The following is a 20,915-nucleotide window of genomic DNA, read 5'->3' on the forward strand; positions in this document are numbered from 1 at the left end:
TATGACCTTTCTTGACACAGTTGTTAAGTGAATCACTGCAGTTGTTAAGTTAGTAACATAGTTGTTAAATGAATCTGGGTTCCCCATGGATTTTGCTTGTCAGAAAGTCGCAAAAGGTGATCACATGGCCCCGGGACAATGCAACCATCATAAATATGAGTCAGTTACCAAGTGTCTGAATTTTGATCACATGATCATGGAGATGCTACAACGGTCATAAGTGTGAAAAATGGTCACAAGTCAATTTTTTCAGTTCTGTTGTGACTCCGAACAGTCATTAAATGAACAATTCTAAATTGAGGACTACCTATACTTTCAGAGTTGTAGGATTCTGTCAATGTAGTTTGCAATAAAGTAGAATTAGTTTATCTAGTTGTGATTCCTTTCTGGTTTACCCTGTGGGAGCTTAGATCAATCTTGCAAGTCTGAAAGTACAAATCCCTCCTTCTCCCACTTCCCTGTATGGTCTGAGAAATTAAGGAAGATCTCTTCTGAGCCTCTTCCCCCTTCTGCTATCTAGCTATGGACTATGCTAATTCTTATCTGACTGTTCCCTTGGCAGCATTTCTTTGCCCAGTCTCCTAACATCTGTCATACATACCATTATATCTCCTGGCTGTTGATCTTGACAGACTTGAACATTGGGCACTATCTTAACAAAATGAAATTCAACGGTGAAAAAAGTAAGGTTCTACATTTAGGCAAGAAAAAAAAAAAGCACAGGTACAGTATATGTGGTACCTAGCGCAATAGTAACTGTGAGAGGGATCGTGGAGTCCTAGTGGACAACCATTTAAATATGAGCCAGCAGTGTGCAGCAGCTGCCAAAAAAGCCAACACAGTTCTAGGCTGCATAAACAGAGGGAAAGAATCAAGATCACGTGAAGTGTTAATACCACTTTATAATGCCTTGATAAGGCCACACTTTGAATGCTGCATCCAGTTTTGGTCATCACTATGTAAAAAAGATGTGGAGACTCTAGAAAGAGTGCAGAGAAGAGCAACAAAGATGATTAGAGGACTGGAGGCTAAAACATATGAAGAATGCAGGAACTGGTATGTCTAGTTTGATGAAAAGAAGGACTAGGGGTGACATGATAGCAGTGTTCCAATATCTCAGGGGCTGCCACAAAGAAGAGGGAGTCAAGCTATTCTCCAATGCACCTGAGGGTAGGACAAGAAGCAATGGGTGGAAACTAATCAAGGAGAGAAGCAACTTAGAACTAAGGAGAAATTTCCTGACAGTTAAAACAATCAGTGGAATAACTTGCCTGCAGAAGTTGTGAATGCTCCGACACTGGAAGTTTTAAAGATGTTGGATAACCATTTGTCTGAAGTGGTGTAGGGTTTCCTGCCTGGGCAGGGGGTTGGACTAGAAGACCTCCAAGGTCCCTTCCAACTCTGTTATTCTGAATATGTGACCTTGAATTGAGATCAAATTGTTTTGAAGAACAAATGGCAGCTGTGACAAGAAGAACCCCTCCTTAGATGCATCTTGTAGGCCAGTTACGTCCTTTCATGAATTGGGAAATAGTCAGTAATGTCTTAGTCATCTCTTGTTCGGATTTCTGCAATGTCCTCTGCATAAGGCTGTTGCCGAAGGCCAATTAGAATGCAGCAGCATGAGTAGTTCTAGGCATATATTGGTTTGCCAATGTGACAGCTCTACTTCACAGGCTGCACTGGTTAGCTACTTATAGAACCTTTCAAGGTTTGGGATTTGATGTCTATGGCATCCCTCTGGCTTTTGTCTATCTGTTAAGATCTTGCAGGATCACCATGCTGTGGATTTCATCTATGAAATAGTATCATCTTGAGGGTTACTGTATAAATTCTTCCTTTGTGATTGCCCCTGCCTCCTGGAAGTATGTATGGCACCAACCATGCTGGCCTTTGGAAGAGCATAAACATCTAGTTTTTTCCAGTAGACCCTGGGGCAGAGTCTTGTGTACCTGTTTCTTACATTAGTATATTTTTCTTTATAATCCTTCTTTTCTTGTATAGTGTCTACAGTTCATTTAGTTGAGGTAGAATTATTGTAGCATGGAGAAAAACGTTTCCTTTGTGAATAGCGTGAACATAACATCACATAGTACTTATGGGGAAAGAGAGGCAAAAAGAGTCTCTTGGTCTCTCAGTGTCTACTACCGGTAATGCTATCATCCGAAGCAGTGATGGGCTTTTTAGAAAAATAGACACACACACCCCAAAAAATTACAGTGGAAAAATTTACCTTAATTTATGTGCTTGTTGAGTAAAAGTCCTTGCATTTATATAAGCTATCCAAAAATTGCTGAGGTGTTGTGATATGTTTGCAAACATTCCAAGTGTTCACAGAAGAAGTGTAAAAGAATATTAGTAAACCATTCTTAGAAGAAAATTATTACTTTAAATGAGTATGATGTATCATTTTGCATAATGCAGTTTATTTTCCTACAATAACAAATTTACTAAATTAGCTGATGAAAGCATTAAAAAATTTAAATTTTAAATTTAAACATTTCCAAATTTCAATTTGTCTTAAAAAAGAAAAATATTTTCTTTCTTATTTCAGCATTTCTATCCAATCTGATTCCTTCCTTTACAGATAGTCTTAGACTTACAATTACAATGGATTGGAATCTCAGTCATTAAGCAGTGCGGTCATTAAACTCACAGGACCACATGATCACTTCACTCAACAACCACAGTTCCAACTCTCACAGTTGCTGTCATTAAACAATTGTACGGTCATTAAGCAAAGCACTGTGGAGAGGTATTCTCCCCATGCTACCATGCCTGGGTCCACTTACTTATGCCTTTTTATATAGCTGCAGCTGAGCCCAGCTGATGCAAGGCACTACCTTCCTACCATGACCGCCTCATGCCATCCTGCAAGCGGGCCCTACTGTTGCAATACTTGGAAGGCTCTTTCTCTAAATTGTCAAGGGCTTCCAAACGATCCTGGGAATAATTGCATTTGCTAGCTGAGGAAAGCTAGAAAGCTAGCAACTGTGATCATTCTAAAGGATACAAATCTTTTTGTAGCCTTCAGAATAATGGCATTCATTGGCTTCTCAGTGTTTTCCATGCACAGAAGAGAATGCCTCTGTGAATCCTGTTTCTGCAGCCCAGCAGCTCTTTCAGTCAGCCCCCAAAGTTAGGAGAATGCCCACTCAGCAGGTGGCAGTAGCTTGCAAACTTCCTTTCCTCATTGATTTTTTTTGGAGAAACTGGCAGAGAAGATTGCAAATGGAAATCACCTGATTGTGGGGTGCTTGGCAACCAGTCAAAACAGGTCTCCCAAGCATCCAAAATGCAGTCATGTGGCTGCAGGTGAGGTGGTGGTGAAATATTTTACAACAGCCAGAAATGATTTTTGTGCTGTAAAGCAGAGTTCCTCAACCTTTCTGGCTTTACGGACTGGCAGGGGAGGAAGGGGAGGGGGGATTTTTTCCGCTGAGTGGTGGGCACAAATGCACTATGTGCACAATGTTATCCGCCACTTCAGCAGTCCAATTCCAAATGAACCCCTGCTGCAAAGCATCCTTTCTGAGCATGTTCTTACTTCAAATGATTGTCAAATGACTAGTCATAAGTTGAGAACTGCCTGTAGATAACAAACATAGAGGTGATCCAAAATCGCTTACAGTTTTATGCTAGGCAGGAAGTGTATAGATCAGGTTTTTTGCTCTTCAGCAGGTCATTGAAAACTATATGAATATGGTGGAAGCAAATACCAATTTCAAGAATAAAAAGAAACAAAGAAGTATAGTGAATTGTATTGATGTAAACTGCATTTAGCTGTATCTACTTTTTTTTATCTCATGCCTTTAATTTTGTTGGCTTATTGCCTGTTTCTTTTTTGCTATGCTCTACATATAGTTGCTTATCTTGAAAGGGAACACAGTGATAAATATGTATTACATACTGTACAGTTGCAAGAAAAAGTATGTGCATCCCTTGGGATTACGTGGAATTTTTCATGAATTGGTCATAAAATGTGCTCTGAACTTCATCTAAGTCACAACAATAGAAAAACACAGTCTGCTTAAAATAATACACAAACATTAGATGTTGCCATGGTTTAATTCAGTGTTTCCCAAACTTGGCTATTTTAAGATGCATGGACTTCAATTCCCAGAATTCCCCAACCAGTTTGCCTGGTTGAGGAATTTTGGGAGTTGAAGTCCATACATCTTCAAAGGGTCAAGTTTGGGAAACACTGGTTTAATTGAACATAACATGTAAACATTCACAGTGCAGGGAGGAAAAAGTATGTGAGCTTCTAGCCTAATGACTTCTCCAAGAGCTAATTGGAGTCAGGAGTGACCAAACTTGACTCCAATCAGTGTGATGTTATTGGATGTGTTGCTGACAGCTGTCCTGCCCTTTAAAACACACACCTGTTTTGGGTTTACTGGTTTCAAGAAGCACTGTCTGATGTGAACCATGCCTCGCAGAAAAGAGCTCTCAGAAGACCTACGATCAAGAATTGTTGACTTGCATGAAGCTGGAAAGGGTTACAAAAGTATCTCCAAAAGCCTTGATGTTCATGTGTCCACGGTAAGACAGAATGTCTACAAATGGAGAAAGTTTAGCACTGCTGCTACTCTCTCTAGGCGTGGTCGTCCTGTAAAAATGACTGCAAGAGCACAGTGCAGAATGCTTCATGAGGTAAAGAAGAATCCTAGAGTGTCAGCTAAAGACCTACAGAAATCTCTGGCACATGCTAACATTTTTGTTGACACATCTACAATAAGGAAAACATTAAACAAGAATGGAGTACATGGGAGGACACCACGGAGGAAGCCATTGCTGTCCAAAAAAAATATTGCAGCACGTTTGAAGTTTTCAAAAGAGCACCTGGATGTTCCACAGCACTACTGGCAAAATATACTGTGGACAGCTGAAACCAAACTTGAGTTGTTTGGGAAGAACACACAACACTATGTGTGGAGAAAAAAAGGCACAGCACACCAACATCAAAACCTCATTCCCACTGTAAAACAGGGTGGAGGGAGCATCATGGTTTGGGGCTGCTTTGCTGCCTCAGGGCCTGGACAGATTGTTGTCATTGATGGGAAAATGAATTCCAGAGTTTATCAAGACATTTTGCAGGAAAACGTACGACCATCTGTCCGCCAGCTGAAGCTCCACAGAGGATGGGTGATGCAACAGGGGCCTGGTGGCTCTGCAGACTAAAAGCATTGTGATTAACACCAGCTGTCTGCAATTACTGTAAATTCGAATCTCACCAGGCTCAAGGTTGACTTAGCCTTCCATCCTTTCTAAGGTAGGTTAAATGAGGACCCAGCTTGTGGGGGCAATAAGTTGACTTTATATAAAAATATACAAAAGTATGAAGGCTATTGCTTAATGCATTGTAAGCCGCCCTGAGTCTCCGGAGGAGGGCGGCATATAAATCAAATTTAAAAACAAAACAAAACAGGACAATGACTCAAAGCATACAAGTAATTCAACAACAAAAATGGCTTCAACAGCACAGAATATGCCTTCTGGAGTGGCCCAGTCAGAGTCCTGACCTCAATCCGATTGAAATGCTGTGGCATGACCTTAAGAGAGCGATTCACACCAGACATCCCAAGAATATTGCTACACTAAAACAGTTTTGTGAAGAGGAGTGGTCCAAAATTACTCCAGATCGTTGTGCAGGTCTGATCTGCAACTACAGGAAACGTTTGGTTGAGGTTATTGCTGCCAAAGGAGGGTCAACCAGTTATTAAGTCCAAAGGTTCACATACTTTTTCCTCCCTGCACTGTGAATGTTTACATGTTATGTTCAATTAAACCAGGGCAACATCTAATGTTTGTTTAGTATTATTTTAAGCAGACTGTGTTTTTCTATTGTTGTGACTTAGATGAAGTTCAGAGCACATTTTATGACCAATTCATGCAAAACTCCACGTAATCCCAAGGGGTTCACATACTTTTTCTTGCAACTGTACCTTCAAGGAAGTAAGGGCACATTTTATTATAGGAACATTTAGTCACTGGAATTCTAAAATCCCTCCTGCAGTGATCTGGAATGAGTGAAATAGCAATGTAGATAAAATAACAGATAGGTTCAGCTAAGAATAAATTATTTTTGATACATGCCTTATAGAGTAGGACATGTTGAAATAGTATAGAATGGAAAAATAGATTTGGAAGGTACTAATGAATAGGTTTTGCACCATACTGGTATGGGTTTCTCTGCTCTAAACTAGTTAAAACTGAAGATGCCATACTCTACATTCTGTAAGCCCTAATGACTATTCAAAGCCTTGTGCTTTAGTGCAGAATAGAAAAACGTCATTAGGCCATTAAATTTGTTCTGTTGACATCTAAAACAGGAATTTATATCAAATTCAATGGTTGATTGAAATATAATGACAAATAGGGCATACATTTCAAATATATTTACATTTAAGAAAATTGATTATGTGTCGTTAAGTCATTTTCAGTTCTTTCTGACCATATAGTTAAATTTTCTCCATGATAATCTATCACTAACATGGTCTTTCAGGTCTTCCAATGTCATTGAAATAGGAGTCCATCCACCTTTTTGCTGGTCATTCTCTTCTTCTCTTTCCTTCTGCCTATCCCAGCATTAGAACTTTTCCAGAGGGCTGGATTTTTCACCTAATGTATCAAAGTAGGATGATTTGAGTCTGGTCATTTGTTCCTTGAGCAAGAATTCTGAGTTAATTTGCTTGCTGATCCATGGTACTGCCATGGTATTGTCAAGAGTCTTCTCCAATATCTAAGTTCAAAAGCATTAATGATCTTCCTATCCGACTGCTTCAAAGTCCAGTTTTTGCGTCCATGGGATGCCATTTGAGTATCTTTTCCTGAGCCTTTGTAGCTCTTCTACCAAGTGCTAACTTGAAATACATTTTTGATGGCTTGTTCTTTTACTGTTGATGCTTGATGTGAAAAGGCAGAAGCTATCCCCACTTCAGTATCTTTGTAGAATTTGTAAATTCTAAGACTGGTGGTTCTACCTATTATCATTGATTTGGTCTTCTTTACATTTAATTTTAGTTCCTTTTTAAACTGTGCCTTTTGTCTTTTATTATTAGAGTTTGCAGATCCTTTGCAGTTTTGGCTATCAAGGTAATATCATCAGTATAGCATAGGTTACTGATGTTACTTTCCCCAATTTTAAAGCAATGTTCTTCCAGTCAAGCCTCCCTTAATATGTATATTCAGCATTTATGTTGAATAAATAAAAGGAGACTACGCAAATTTCTCACATTCCTTTGCCAACCTGGAACAAGTCTGTTTTGCGATGTTCTGTCCTTACCATGCTTTCTTCACCTGTATATAAGTTTCTTATGAAGACAATGTGATGTTAGCATCCCTGTTTTCTGAACATATTACACATCTTGATGTAATGGACACAGTCAGGCCTTTTTATAATCAATGGAGTACAAACTGATTTCTTTTTGGTATTTTTTTCATTTTCAGTTACTCAGCATGCATCAGCATAATATTCCTTAGTCTTTTCCTAAGCCAATTTGAACATCTGGCATCTTCTTTTCTATGTAGGGTTGTAATCCACATTAGATGATCCTAAGCATTATTTTCCTAATATGTGAAATTAAGAATATTGTATAATAGTTTGCACACTCTATTAAGTCTCCATTTTTTGGTATTGGAATTCAGATGACCTCTTCCAGTCGGTTGAATAAGGCTCTCTCTTACAACCGCTAACAAAGAAAGAATACTTTCAACTTAAACTTCTTAAATATATGTTTCTTGATATAATAAGGTCTAGTGACACCGATAAATTTAGCTTTATTTAGCTTTATTCCATTTGAATTTAGAATTTTGACCTAAATAATAACCAGGGGTATGAAACTAGCAAATCTGCAGATGATGCGTAATAATATAATAATAATAATAATCAGGAGTATGAAAACAAATCTGCAGGAGATGCATAAAGTAGTCTGAATTATTACATTATCTAATTTACAATATCCATAGTTGTAGAATAAAATGTATTTGTATTACCTCTCTTTTTCAGCTGTATCAGCTGGAGTAGTTACCACAAAAACCTTTTGGCCAGCAGTGACTATGAAGGAACAGTGATCTTATGGGATGGATTCACAGGGCAACGTTCAAAAGTCTATCAGGTAAAGAAATGCTGGTTTTGTTATGGGGAATTTGATCAAAATCAAATCAAAATCAAGATCAAAAATATTACCAAGAAATAGAGTTAAGAGAAAATGATTGCAGATGAGACAATTTGGCCTCTATGACAAATAAATGAGTATGAGAGAATAAGTGGTGTGCATGTACATGTGTGCAAAACAGAGAGGGACGTTGGATGTAAAAGAAAAAATGGGTAAATGTGTTCTTGTGTGTATAGGAAATGAACAAAATAGTATTATATATGTATACGTTCCCTAGAGTCGGGAATGACTAGCACATATGTGCGAGGGAAACCTTGACCTTTACCTAGGCAATTTATAGAATCAGCATATTGCCCCCAACAATCTGGGTCTTCATTTTACCCAGCTCGAAAGGATGGAAGGCTGAGTCAACCTTGAGCCGGTGAGAATTGAACTGCCAAACTGCTTTCATTCTAACCACTGCACCATAGCTCATTGAAGATGAGTGTCATTAATCATTTGCTTTATGGTTTGGCATTGCAGATGCCAGGACCATTGATATTTACATGTGATAAATCTGTCCAGTGGTATGTTGCTTTCAATTGATGTCCTTTTTAACTGTTTCATCATGGATCAAAGGAAAACTTGTTAACATTTTTGTTGAAAAATTCTTATTAAATTCTTGTTTAAAATGACTAGCTGCTACCCTGTTTCCTCCAAAATAAGACATCCCCTAATAATAAGCCCAATCGGGCTTTTGAGCGCATGGCAGTAAGTCCAAGCACTTATTTCAGGGTTCAAAAAAATATCAGACAGGGTCTTATTTTCAGGGAAACACGGTAGATTTACGTCAAGGAACAGAAATAACAATACAAGAGATCATTTATTGAAAGCATGTGGTGATTTATAAGCTTTATTTGTGAATGCTAAAAATCATAACTCATTAGATGTCTTTGCACCCAGAATCACTTTCATATTTTTTTTTTAAAAAAAAAATATGGCTTAGAGAAAACAGGGTTTTTAATGGTTTTTGATATTGACAGAACGGTTGCTACTAAAGTACTGAAAATGAAAACTTTGCAGTGGACAAAGCATTTAGAATCAGGAATTAGTTGATGGAAAAGGAGGCTCAACAGTATAGAGTGGGATATTGTTTAGGATTATGAGGAAATTTATGTATTTAATGTTTCAGTAGAATTTTTTAAATTTGTTATTCAAATAAACTATTGCAATAATTTATATCCCAGTTGCCCTGTCCAGAGTTTGAAATATTTAATTCACTAAATCAATTGTTAGTAGATTATCCAAATAAAAATATAGGAGTAAAAGACCTTGTACAAGCCAATAGGCTTGCTTAGAATTCTAGCTTGGAGACAACATTCAGATTCTTGTTTTCTCAAAAAGTTTTAATTTGCTTCTAATTGAAATCTGGGTAATAGAAGTTATTAAACTGATTTTTTTTTTAAAAAAAAACTGACTTTAAAATCTCTAATTCTAAATTAGAAACTCCAGCATATGTGGATTCACATTTAAGGAGACTAGAGATACTGAAACGGATGTGCTAATTAAATAAAGTTCTTCTGAGAACTGAATCTGTAGCGAAACATACTGCTTGTACATCCTACTAAGTGGCTAATTTGTTTTTAGAGGTGAAATTTAGCAGTTGCCTCTTCAGAAATTCCATAAGGGATTACTAGCAAGTTGAAACTATACCGTTGTAAGAGTAATGTAAGGTCTTCAAAATGTAATTTTTTTAAAAATTAACTAAGTATCAAGATAGCTCTCTTTGTGTCCTTGCCGAGGCTGCTATCAAACAGTACAATCAGTTATATTAGGTAGAAGAAAAATAGTAAAGTTTTATCAATAAAAATTTAACCAAAGTTCTATGTATTTCATCATTACCTTGATTATATTGAAGAAGTAATTTTCTATCATACTATTTCTGTTCCCCATGACAAACAGGAGCATGAAAAAAGATGCTGGAGTGTGGACTTTAACTTGATGGATCCTAAACTCTTGGCTTCAGGTTCTGATGATGCAAAAGGTATTGCTCCCCCCCCCCCACCATCACTATGCCACAGCTGAATTAATAGCTGCAGTGTCTACTTGTCTTTTTTTAACTGTATCTGGTTCTTATTATCATTTAGTGAGGAGTTTTATTTACCAGCTGGCTTGTTGCAAAGCCTGACTCTGAAAGACAGTGACAAGGTCACCCATCTGGTTTCTAGACATAAGAGAAAACTTGGATTTTACCACTTCTATTTCAGCACCTTAGCTACTACTTCACAGTGGCTTTCAATTCTATAGGGTTTTTTTGTTTATTAGTTAGCTTATTGCAGATCTTGATGTTGATTTAGGCTGAGAAGAAGTCATGAGCCCCAGTCATCCAACTGGTTTCTATGTCTATAGAAGGATTGGAACCCGAGTCTCTGACAACTACACAACACTGGCTCTCTAAGCACAAATATCATATATAAAACCTTTTGATAATAAAATAGATGTGTAGGATCCTTGATGTAATAAATTAAGTTACATACTTTCAAGCCACATGGAAATATGAGTTCACGTTCTTGTCTTCTTTAGCCCCAATGACTTCCTCTTTGTTTCATGCTTTAATCATAGCCTAATGAAAGTTAGTACTAAAACAAAATTAAATATGCCAGTCATCATTATGACTTTTGAAAGTTTAAATTTCAGAGGAAATGGGTTCAATGCAACTTCTTTCCCAAATATGTGTTTAAGCTTTGTGTGTGAAATTGTATTGCAGTCACAACAAAGTATCTCTTTAACTTGCTTTTATACACCCAGTTCCATTATTTCTATTTTATGAATAGTTATGACACTAAAGCAGTCATTTTCTGAATGTTCAGTTCTGTACTTATACAGTAATCATAGCATCATGCCATGTTTTCGAAATTTGAAATATAAGAAGTGGGCAAAATAATTGTCACTATAATCAAACAACCATTTTATGAATAGTAATAAAAAGATAAATAGACTGTTTTTATATAAAAGGGTTCTGACTATTGATTTGTGCAGAAAAAGAACTTGACGTCTACCATATTGTAAAAAAAAAAATCTGATTGCTTTTGGAACTGTCATTGAAAAGGGTTTGGGAAAAATTTATCAGACTGTCTATTTTCTTTTTTTATCAATTTAGATCAGTTAATAGGAAAGGTGACTAAGTTTTGAGTAAACATTAAACTAAAAAAGTTTGAAGGTTGAAAGAAAATGACTTAATTCAAAAATGTTGCTAGTGTGTAATATTTTCTAGAAGAATAAAACTCAAAACTATTAAACAAAACTCAGCAGCAATTAACAATAAGTCTCTTGTGCTTTGGTTTTATATTAAGGCCACATGTTGGTTTATTGCATTATGTCCCAAAATAGTTTAGAATCTCTTGTCTTGTGTCTTTCTTCCCTGTATGGAATGCAGAGGATGTGGCTGATGATGTCATCATGTCGTTTATTTATTTTTTTGTAAGAAGTCTTCACTAATCCATTGTGGATTAGTGAAGATAGCATGAGATCCACATGTAAGCATTGCTTCCTATTGCTATATTTCTATTTAGCAATGAAATAATAAAAGGAAAAAATATTTCATGTGAAAATCCCAGAAAAGCAATTGCAGCTTAATCTACCCATTTTGCTGGTGTTTCTTTTATCTTTCCTTAGTGAAGCTATGGTCAACCAACCTGGACAATTCAGTAGCAAGCATTGAGGCCAAGGCAAATGTGTGTTGTGTAAAATTCAGCCCTTCATCCAGGTATCATCTTGCTTTTGGCTGTGCAGGTAGGTGAAACAATTTGCTCTTTTTTGTGTGGGACAAAACGAATAACATGAAAAATAGGGTAGAATTCTTTATATGTTCATGTGTAAGTGTTTTTGGGTATCTATCCATTTAGCCAATGGTTTATAATAACATAAGGCCAAGTGGTGGCTACAGTCACATATCTCGAATTAGTCATTTTTGAAAAAGGATGCCACTGAAAATGCTGGAATTCTTCTGCTTTCTGTTGCTTCAAGTAAATGTGGGAGGAATGAAAATTTCAGTTCTCCGTTGCTATCTTTTGGAAAAGAGTGTTAGAAGCTTTCCAGTATTGTTATGACATGAATTGGGCAGCAGACCAAGAAATTTATAACCAAGGAACCTATAGGCACAATCCACATGTAATAAATTAAATTGTTGGGAGGAAGAAGTCCTGGAGCGAAAACAACAAGAACTTGTAGGAGCTAGTCATTCTTAGAAGAGCTAATAGATATTTATCTGCAAGTGTTGTACTTTGCCTTCTTTTTTAGGAGACATTTTAGATGGATAGCATTCTGAAAATATAACTCAGTTTTACCTATTGAATCCTCAAAAGCTAAAGTAATTGCTTTCTTTCCAGGAGGCAGCTCTTCAGGATCACAGGGCCAATAACTCTTTTACTTAAAATGGAGTTTTCTATTTAGTTACAAGGTTTACAAATGCCTAACTCCAAAGAACTCTGGATATTGGATAATAAAATACCAGAAAAATAAAAGAAGAAGAAATTATGTACAAAACTCTCTATTACCGTATTTTCCGGCGTATAAGACGACGTTTTAACACATGAAAATCTTCTAAAAAGTCGGGGGTCGTCTTATACGCCGGGTGTCGTTCTCCTGTAACCAGGCAGACCAGCCCAAAAGGCTCTGACGAGCCTTAAATGGCTCTGGCGATCCAAGCTCTGACGATCCCAGCTGAGTTGCCTGCTAATCAGGCAACTCAGCTGGGATCGCCAGAGCCATGTAAAAGGAAAAAAGTTTCCCCCCTCCAGCTTGCTTACCTTAGCTGCTAGTCGCAACGCTTGCCTTGCTTCGCTTGCCTGAATCCATTCCATCAACAAGCCACTCCCTGCCTGCAATCAAGCAGGCAGGGAGTTGTGGACTTCAACTCCCAGAATTCCTCACCCAGCAAAACAAAGCTGGCTGAGGAATTCTGGGATTTGAAGTCTACAAGTCTTAAAGTTGCCAAGGTTGGAGACCCCTGTTCTATTGGGTAAGTTTTTTTCCCCTTTGGGAGCTTTAAAAAAAATAGTTAATTGGGGTTTTTTTTAGTTGTTCTTTTTTAGACCTAGCCATTTAAAGTTTAGGAAGTTTTAAATTTAGCTTTCATATAAAAATAAAAATAAAATAAAATAATATTTGTGCAGCTTTCTGAGATTTAGTGTGTTTCTGTAGTGTTTCACTCTAACTACACAAACACACAAAATCTCACAAAGCTGTATGTGGAATTTTGTGTGTGTAAAGTGTGAAAGTTGTTTTTTTTGGGGGCTTTTTGTGGCTGTGTGAGGTTCCTGCTTGTTGCAGGGGCCATTTTGGGTCTAGCACAGCTGCTTTTACATTGTGGGTGAGCCACCCTATATTTTAACAGGAAAATTTGGGGGTCGTCTTATACGCCCAGTCGTCTTATACGCCGGAAAATACGGTAGTTGTATTCTTGAACTAAATCTGACAACTGACTAGCTTCCTGTTTTAAACATAAATGCTTTTTTATTAATATAAATAGAAAGAGCAACATGTTCAAAATCCATATAGACAGTGTGTTGTCTGGCTACAATTCTTTTGAGTAATATTCATCATAGTAATAATAATAGTATTCTCTAATAGTAATCTCATAATAACAGTGTTTTTCCCTTATAATATTAATACATATTAATTGTTAATATTAATCAAAATTAATAAGTTACAGTAATCAACCCTAATAATAAAATTATTCTTTTTCTTGTAATTTTAGAAGTTCTAACTCATGTTTCTCTTATCTAACCATTGATAAAACAGATCCCATACCTCAAAATATTCAGTGTCTTCCTTTTCTTTTAATTTCAAATGTTAGTTTATTCATTTCTGCACATTCTAAAATTTTTGTTATTATCTTTTCTTCTGTGGGGATCTCCTCGCCCTTCCAATGTTGTGCGAACATGATTCTGGCCACTGTTAACACATGCATTATTAAATATGCATTCCTTTTACTGCATTTGTCTGGTATAATGCCCAACAGAAATACTTCAGGTTTTAAATCTATATTAAATATAAATGTTTCTTAATAACTTCTGCTGGAACTTGTTTTATAAGTACTTTTTTATAATCTGTCATTGTTGTCATTCCCCTTACACTGTACAGATAGTTCTCGCTGAAAGACCCTAATTGGAATTAGATTTTCTGTCACTAAGCAAAGTGGTCAGTAGGCAATATATCACATACCACAGTGCTTAGAGATGGCAGTTTTGATAGTCCTGATTGCATTTGTTAAGCAAGGACCATACCAACGTTAGGCGACAACCTCCTGCTTTTCCTGCCCTGTCATGCTTGCTTATGCTTCAATTCTTCTCTTCCCCCGCACTTCTGTGCATTTGAGCTAGCCTGACTTTACTGCAACTAACTCTTCTAGTAAAAGAACCTTTTGCTTCAACCTAATGGAGTCAGATTAGGGAAGGTCTAACATTAGGCTAGCTCTAAGGTTTTCCCGCACAAAAAAGATACAGGAAAGATTCCCTTCTTCCTTCCCCCTGTGACCAGTCTTTGTTTTGCCAATCGGAGCTCGCTAATATGGTATGAGAACACTGAAATATTGTGGACAATTCACATTCTTTTCCCAGGTTGCATGGCCTTGGTACCAGTTCTGGGTTTCTCTGGTCTTCATCACCTGTTATTCCCCATTCCCTATTTCCCATCACATACACACAATCATATTGCCCATTTGTTCACCATCATCCTCCAGCCTTTGATGGCAGGAACTGGCAGGACCTGACATCACCCTGTACTCTGCCACGAGAGAGAATGACTAGCCAAAATCGTCCAACCAGCTTTCATGCCTAAGGCAGGCCTGGAACTCACAGTTTCCTGGTTTATATACCATTGTCTTAATCACTATACTAAACAGTCTTAATTCTGACTTTGTTCTCTTTTCTTTCATTCAACTGTTCACCTATTATTACTGATATTTATCTCAAAATCCTTCTTCCCAAAACTATTTACTTGGATTACTTTGGTACAAATTTACATGCTTTTTTTGGTTGTGATCTTTTGGCCTTGTTGGTCCTTTTTGCATGTTGTGTACATTACATATTTTGTATATAATTTGTATTAAAGAATTTTTTAAAATGAATAAAAACAAATTTGAAGAGAAAAGCAGTGTAAGGAAAGTAAGGAAAAGTAATAAGTAAGATAAAAAATACAAAAATGGTTCCGCCCCAGGCGCCTGATGGAACCTGACAGGTTCCAGATGGAGCTTGGGCCATTTCCTGAGGCTCTGGCACACGCTTCGGCTGGAGACCTAGTTGCCGCCTGGGATAGGGCGGCCGCTGGAGCTTTGGATTGGGTCGTGCCTTTACGGCCTCTGACCCGGCGCCAATCTCATTTGGCTCCTTGGTTCACTGAGGAGCTGAGGGAGTTGAAGTGCCGGAAAAGATGCCTAGAGAGTAGTTGGAGGGCCAGTCTTTCAGAATCGGACTGGACACTGGTAAGAGCTCATATTAGGAATTACCTAGTGGCGATAAAAGCAGCGAAATGTAGCTATTTTGCTGCTCTTATTGCCTCATCAGATAACCGCCCGGCCGCCCTGTTTAGGGTGATCCGCTCCCTGCTCCACCAGGAAGCGCGGGAGGACCCCTTGGAGGGTAGAGCCAAGGATTTTGTTCAGTATCTGTATGACAAAATCACTCAGATCCGGGAAGATTTGGACTCTGACTGGGTAGTCTCAGGGGGAGGGACTGGGGCAGGTCTTGAGAATGTTATCTGGGATGAGTTTGATCCTGTGACCCCTGAGGACGTGGACAGGATTCTGGGCAGACTGAACGTGACCACCTGTTTATTGGACCCGTGCCCCTCCTGGTTAGTGCTGGCTTCCCGGGAGGTGATGCGAGGCTGGCTCCAGGGGATTATAAATGCTTCGTTGGGTGAGGGTGACTTCCCCGCCGCCTTGAAAGAGGCGGTGGTGAGGCCTCTCCTCAAGAAGCCTTCCCTGGACCCGGCAGCGTTGTCTAATTATCGTCCGGTCTCCAACCTTCATTTTGTGGCGAAAGTTGTTGAGAGTGTGGTTGCGCGACAGCTCCCCCAGCACCTGGATGAAACGGTGTATCTGGATCTGTTCCAGTCGGGCTTCAGACCTGGGTACAGCACGGAAACGGCATTGGTCGCGTTGGTTGATGATCTCTGGAGGGCTCGGGACAGAGGTTGCTCCTCTGTCCTGGTCCTATTAGATCTCTCAGCGGCTTTTGATACCATCGACCATGGTATCATGCTGCACCGGTTGGAAGAGTTAGGGGTGGAGGGCACTGTATTGCAGTGGTTCTCCTCCTTTCTCTCCGACCGGTTGCAATCTGTGTTGGCAGGGGGGCAGAGGTTGACCCCGAGGTGCCTCATATGTGGGGTGCCACAAGGGTCGGTCCTCTCGCCCCTTCTGTTCAACGTTTATGAAAAGCCACTGGGCGAGATCATCTGTAGTTTCGGGGTGAAGTACCATCAATACGCTGACGATACTCAGCTGTACATCTCCACCCCGGACCACCCCAACGATGCCCTTGAAGTGATGTCCTGGTGTCTGGAAGCCGTGCGGATTTGGATGGGGAGAAACAGGCTCAGGTTCAACCCATCCAAGACCGAGTGGCTGTGGTTTCCGACGTCCCAATATAGTCAGTTGACGCCATCGCTGATTATTGGGGGCGAATTGCTGGCCCCCACGGAGAGAGCTCGCAACTTGGGCGTCCTCCTGGATTCACGGCTGCCTTTGGAAGAGCACTTGACGGCCATGACCAGGAGGATTTTTCATCAGGTTCGCCTGATTCGCCAGTTGCGTCCCTTTCTGGATCGGGACTCTTTACGCACCGTCACTCATGCCCTTGTCACCTCCCGCCTGGACTATTGTAATGTTCTCTACATGGGGCTCCCCTTGAGGAGCACCCGGAGGCTCCAACTGGCGCAGAGTGCGGCCGCGCGGGTGGTTATGGGAGCAACATGGTGCTCCCGTGTGACACCTCTCCTGCGCGAGTTGCACTGGCTCCCAGTGGTCTTCCGGGTGCGCTTCAAGGTTTTGGTTACCACCTTTAGAGCGCTCCATGGCTTAGGACCTAGTTATTTACGGGACCGCCTACTACCACAAACAGCCTCCCACCGGCCGGTACGCTCTCATAGAGAGGGGCTCCTCCGGGTGCCGTCAGCCAAGCAGTGTCGACTGGCGGCCCCCAGGGGGAGGGCCTTCTCTGTGGGGGCACCCACTATCTGGAACGAGCTCCCCCCGGAGATACGGAGGATCCCGGATCTGCACACTTTCCGCTGTGCTCTTAAGACCCTCCTATTCCAGCAAGCCGGCCTGGCCTAATTTTCTCCCCTTTCTTTTAAATTTTTAAACTGAAATTTTAATTTCTTTTAAATTATTGGGATTTTTAATTGTCCTGGGCTAAATTATTCAATTTGGTTTTAAATTGTTTCTAACTTTTGTATTTCTGTATTTTATTCTGTGCCTGTTCACCGCTCTGAGTCCTTCGGGACTAGGGCGGTATATAAATTTAATAAAACAAACATAAACAAAAAAAGAAAAGGAAGCAACTTCTGGTCTTCTTAACAGCTGTCAGTGTACGTTTATATTTTATACTCTTCTCTAATGTTACTGCATAATTTCCTCCTTTCCATAGTCTATCCTTTCTGATCATCAAACCCATAAATCACAAGCTCATTTTTTTTCATTTTTTTTTAGCAAAAATTTCCACAAGGGATTTCCATTCACTAATAAATTAGTGAATGTAATTACTGCCCTTTCTCTAATCACGTCATTATTATGCTTTTAAATAACCTCCAAAGCTTCTGGCAAAGTTTGACTTGTTGACTTTAACACCTTTCTATATCCATTCTTGTACATCAGGCCAAGATTCTTGTTTCAAAGTTAGATAGGATTGTTGGCAAGTTTCTACTGAACAATATTTCAATATCATTGGAATAAAGCAGAGGATGGGGATGGGGATGGGGATGGGGATGGGGATGGGGATGGGGATGGGGATGGAATAGAATAGAATAGAATAGAACAGAACAGAACAGAACAGAACAGAACAGAACAGAACAGAATAGAATAGAATAGAATAGAATAGAATAGAATAGAATAGAATAGAATAGAATAGGTTTATTGGCCAAGTGTGATAGACACACAAGAAATTTGACTTACATTTTTTATTTTTAGTTGATTCAACAGCAGCTACGTTACAACTCTCATAGAGTCTTCACAGTCATTCAGGATTAATTCTTTTATCGACTTCTTTCTAAACACTTAAATTGCTACCTGATATTTTATTCAGTCAGTTAGGATTCATAGAAATCTGTGTTTTGTCAAGTCTAGAACATACACTCTACTTAGGTTGGTTTATACACAGTGGGAGAGAAAATTAAAGATAAGCGGGTAACATTATTTTGTCAAGAGAAAATGTGATGTATTTACTGTACTTTTTCTTCATATGAACTTTATTTGAACGGCTGCTATAGACAGAGTGATGATCTTGTATTTACTGTCTTTCAGTACTTTGCCAGCATTCTTTGGATCTTGATGTTGATCAGTACAAATAGCTGCTTCTTTTTTGTGTTTTTAGAGGAGACATAAAAGAGACAATCGGGCAAGAAACCCAGTGAAATTGACAGCCAAAAATATACTCAGGGACTACAGAGACTGTGTTACATTGGAATATATAAACATGTTACAGGATTTAGGAAGAAAAATAATTAGTTTTATGGATGCTGTCTTTAAAGTTTTGTTTTGTAAGATGTTTCCAGAAATCTCATATAGCTGGATGAATCTTCAGATTCTTGTTTTTGGATTCCCCCTCCCCACTCTTCTTCTTTGCAGAACTTTTCAACCTCAGGAATGTTCTTAAGTCTCCTTGCATATGATGTCTTGAATAACAAGACAACAGTCTAAACATATCTTCAAATCAGCTGTGATACATTTATTTGGGGGGACGGGACAGATTTTGGAATCATTTTCACAGTCCTCAGAATTGAATATTATTTCTCTTTCTGCATTCCACTAAAATCAGGATGTTATATTACCTAAATTTATACTTATCCTTTCACCTGTTTCCAAATATTTCATAACATGAAATTTACCTAATGCTTTATCCATCAAAAATTAGGTTGAAATTTTAATTGTGCAATCATCCACCATTCTGAGATCACTTTCAATAAGTTACCCCAGGATCCTTTGACATTAGTGTGTGCATAGATATTAGTTGATTGATTTAGTTATTTATTTTTGCTTCAACATGCATCACTTTGCAGTTGCTTACATTGAATTCTACTCTGCCATTATGAAGTCATTAAAGAGTTTTAAGGTACATTTTGAAAGAATCAATGTGTTATAAGTTCCATAAGTGCATTCATGGATTCATGAATAGTCAACCCATTTTGAATCTTGTTTCTCCTGCTTGCTGTTTGAAATCTGAACTGAGTTTTCATAGCTTTTAGGGATGCTATTTCTAAACTTATAGACATCATTTCTTTCAAAATGTACTTTAAAACTTTCTTCCAAGTTACGGTTATCTCAGCTAGAAAATGGGCACAGAACTCAATCCCCTGTTCTAATCAAACTTTGCCCTTTTCACCTGTTAGAATGATTTTCCATACTTCACATTTATATTCACTTCCAATTTAATTGTGTATAAAACTTCAATGTCTATAGTTCGTTGGGGTTTTACATTTACAGGGGAAATGGTATTGTTACAAGCCAGACATTCACATTTCTGAGGTTGTATATGGCTGTGCCTCTCTTGCTGCGCTGTCTTTCTAACAAAAGATCCCCAGGTCAGTCACTTCAACTGAGAGATTGCATCGTTTTGGACCACAGCATTCCATTTAGGCATTCCCAGTTGATAGTACATCCCATTCCTACAGATGAGTCACTACATCAGTTGTTTTATTATTTGTTTTCTCATAACAATGATGATTGCAACCTTTTTTTTCCTGGAGGATAAAATTGAGAGTATTGAGCCCTGACATGCATCAATTCCAATACTGGTTAGGGACACCAACATATATGGTAAATTCTCTTTCTTTTGCAAAATTCATAGTGAAGTTAATGGCTGCAGCTGTGTTCAACAGCTCTCACAATATTACAAAACTCTGCTGTTTCACAAGCAGATAATGTTTAATTCTCAATTACAGAAATTAAAATGTGTTGATTTTTGTGTACAAATTTAAACATCAGTTTTTTCTAATCACGAATAGCTTAAAACCATTTTAAAACAACCTTGCATTCAACCTTTTCATCTTGGCTAATTACATTTTTGAATGAGATTAGTTTTATGTTTTTGGTAGAAATATATTTAATAGAACTTCTACAAGCCATTCCATGACACACACACACACACACACATATATATCTATATATCTATATATCTATATCTATATCTATATCTATATCTATATCTATATCTATCTATCTATCTATCTATCTATCTATCTATCTATCTATCTATCTATCTATCTATACACAGAAAAAGTCCCTGATGTGTGAAGTCTGATTTCCATCACTTGATGAATGTCATCTGTAACCTCAAGCTATATGGAAGCTATTTAATTCAAAAGTTTAAAAGTCTGCCTGGCGTTCACTTTTAGGCTTCCTTTTGGTCTACCTTACAGATAAATGGTATCATTAGACATCCATTTAAAAATAATATAGTAAAGAGCTGATGAAGTGCAGTATTGTAAGAAGTTTGATTGTAGAGTCAAATCTTTGTCTCACATAAGATAAATAGAAAAAATTACCCATTTAAAATAGATAATAGTTTTAATATTTATAAACTAAATCTGTAAATT

At 38.3% G+C, this 20,915-nt stretch overlaps 1 protein-coding gene across 6 annotated transcripts in view; it reads left to right on the forward strand.

Moving 5' to 3' along the window:
• COP1 (COP1 E3 ubiquitin ligase) overlaps nt 1-20,915 on the forward strand; it is a 111,397-nt gene that overhangs the window by 46,312 nt on the left and 44,170 nt on the right. For all 6 annotated transcript variants that reach the window (XM_087891133.1, XM_034409744.3, XM_087891134.1 and 3 more), the window contains exons 13-15: nt 8,012-8,120; nt 10,062-10,143; nt 11,775-11,891. In XM_087891133.1, the coding sequence (XP_087747259.1) occupies nt 8,012-8,120; nt 10,062-10,143; nt 11,775-11,891 (308 nt within the window). The remainder of the gene's footprint in view (nt 1-8,011; nt 8,121-10,061; nt 10,144-11,774; nt 11,892-20,915) is intronic.

This window comes from Pantherophis guttatus, chromosome 3 (assembly GCF_059756535.1).
Source record: "Pantherophis guttatus breed Tessera chromosome 3, ASM5975653v1, whole genome shotgun sequence".
Lineage (NCBI taxonomy): Eukaryota > Metazoa > Chordata > Lepidosauria > Squamata > Colubridae > Pantherophis > Pantherophis guttatus.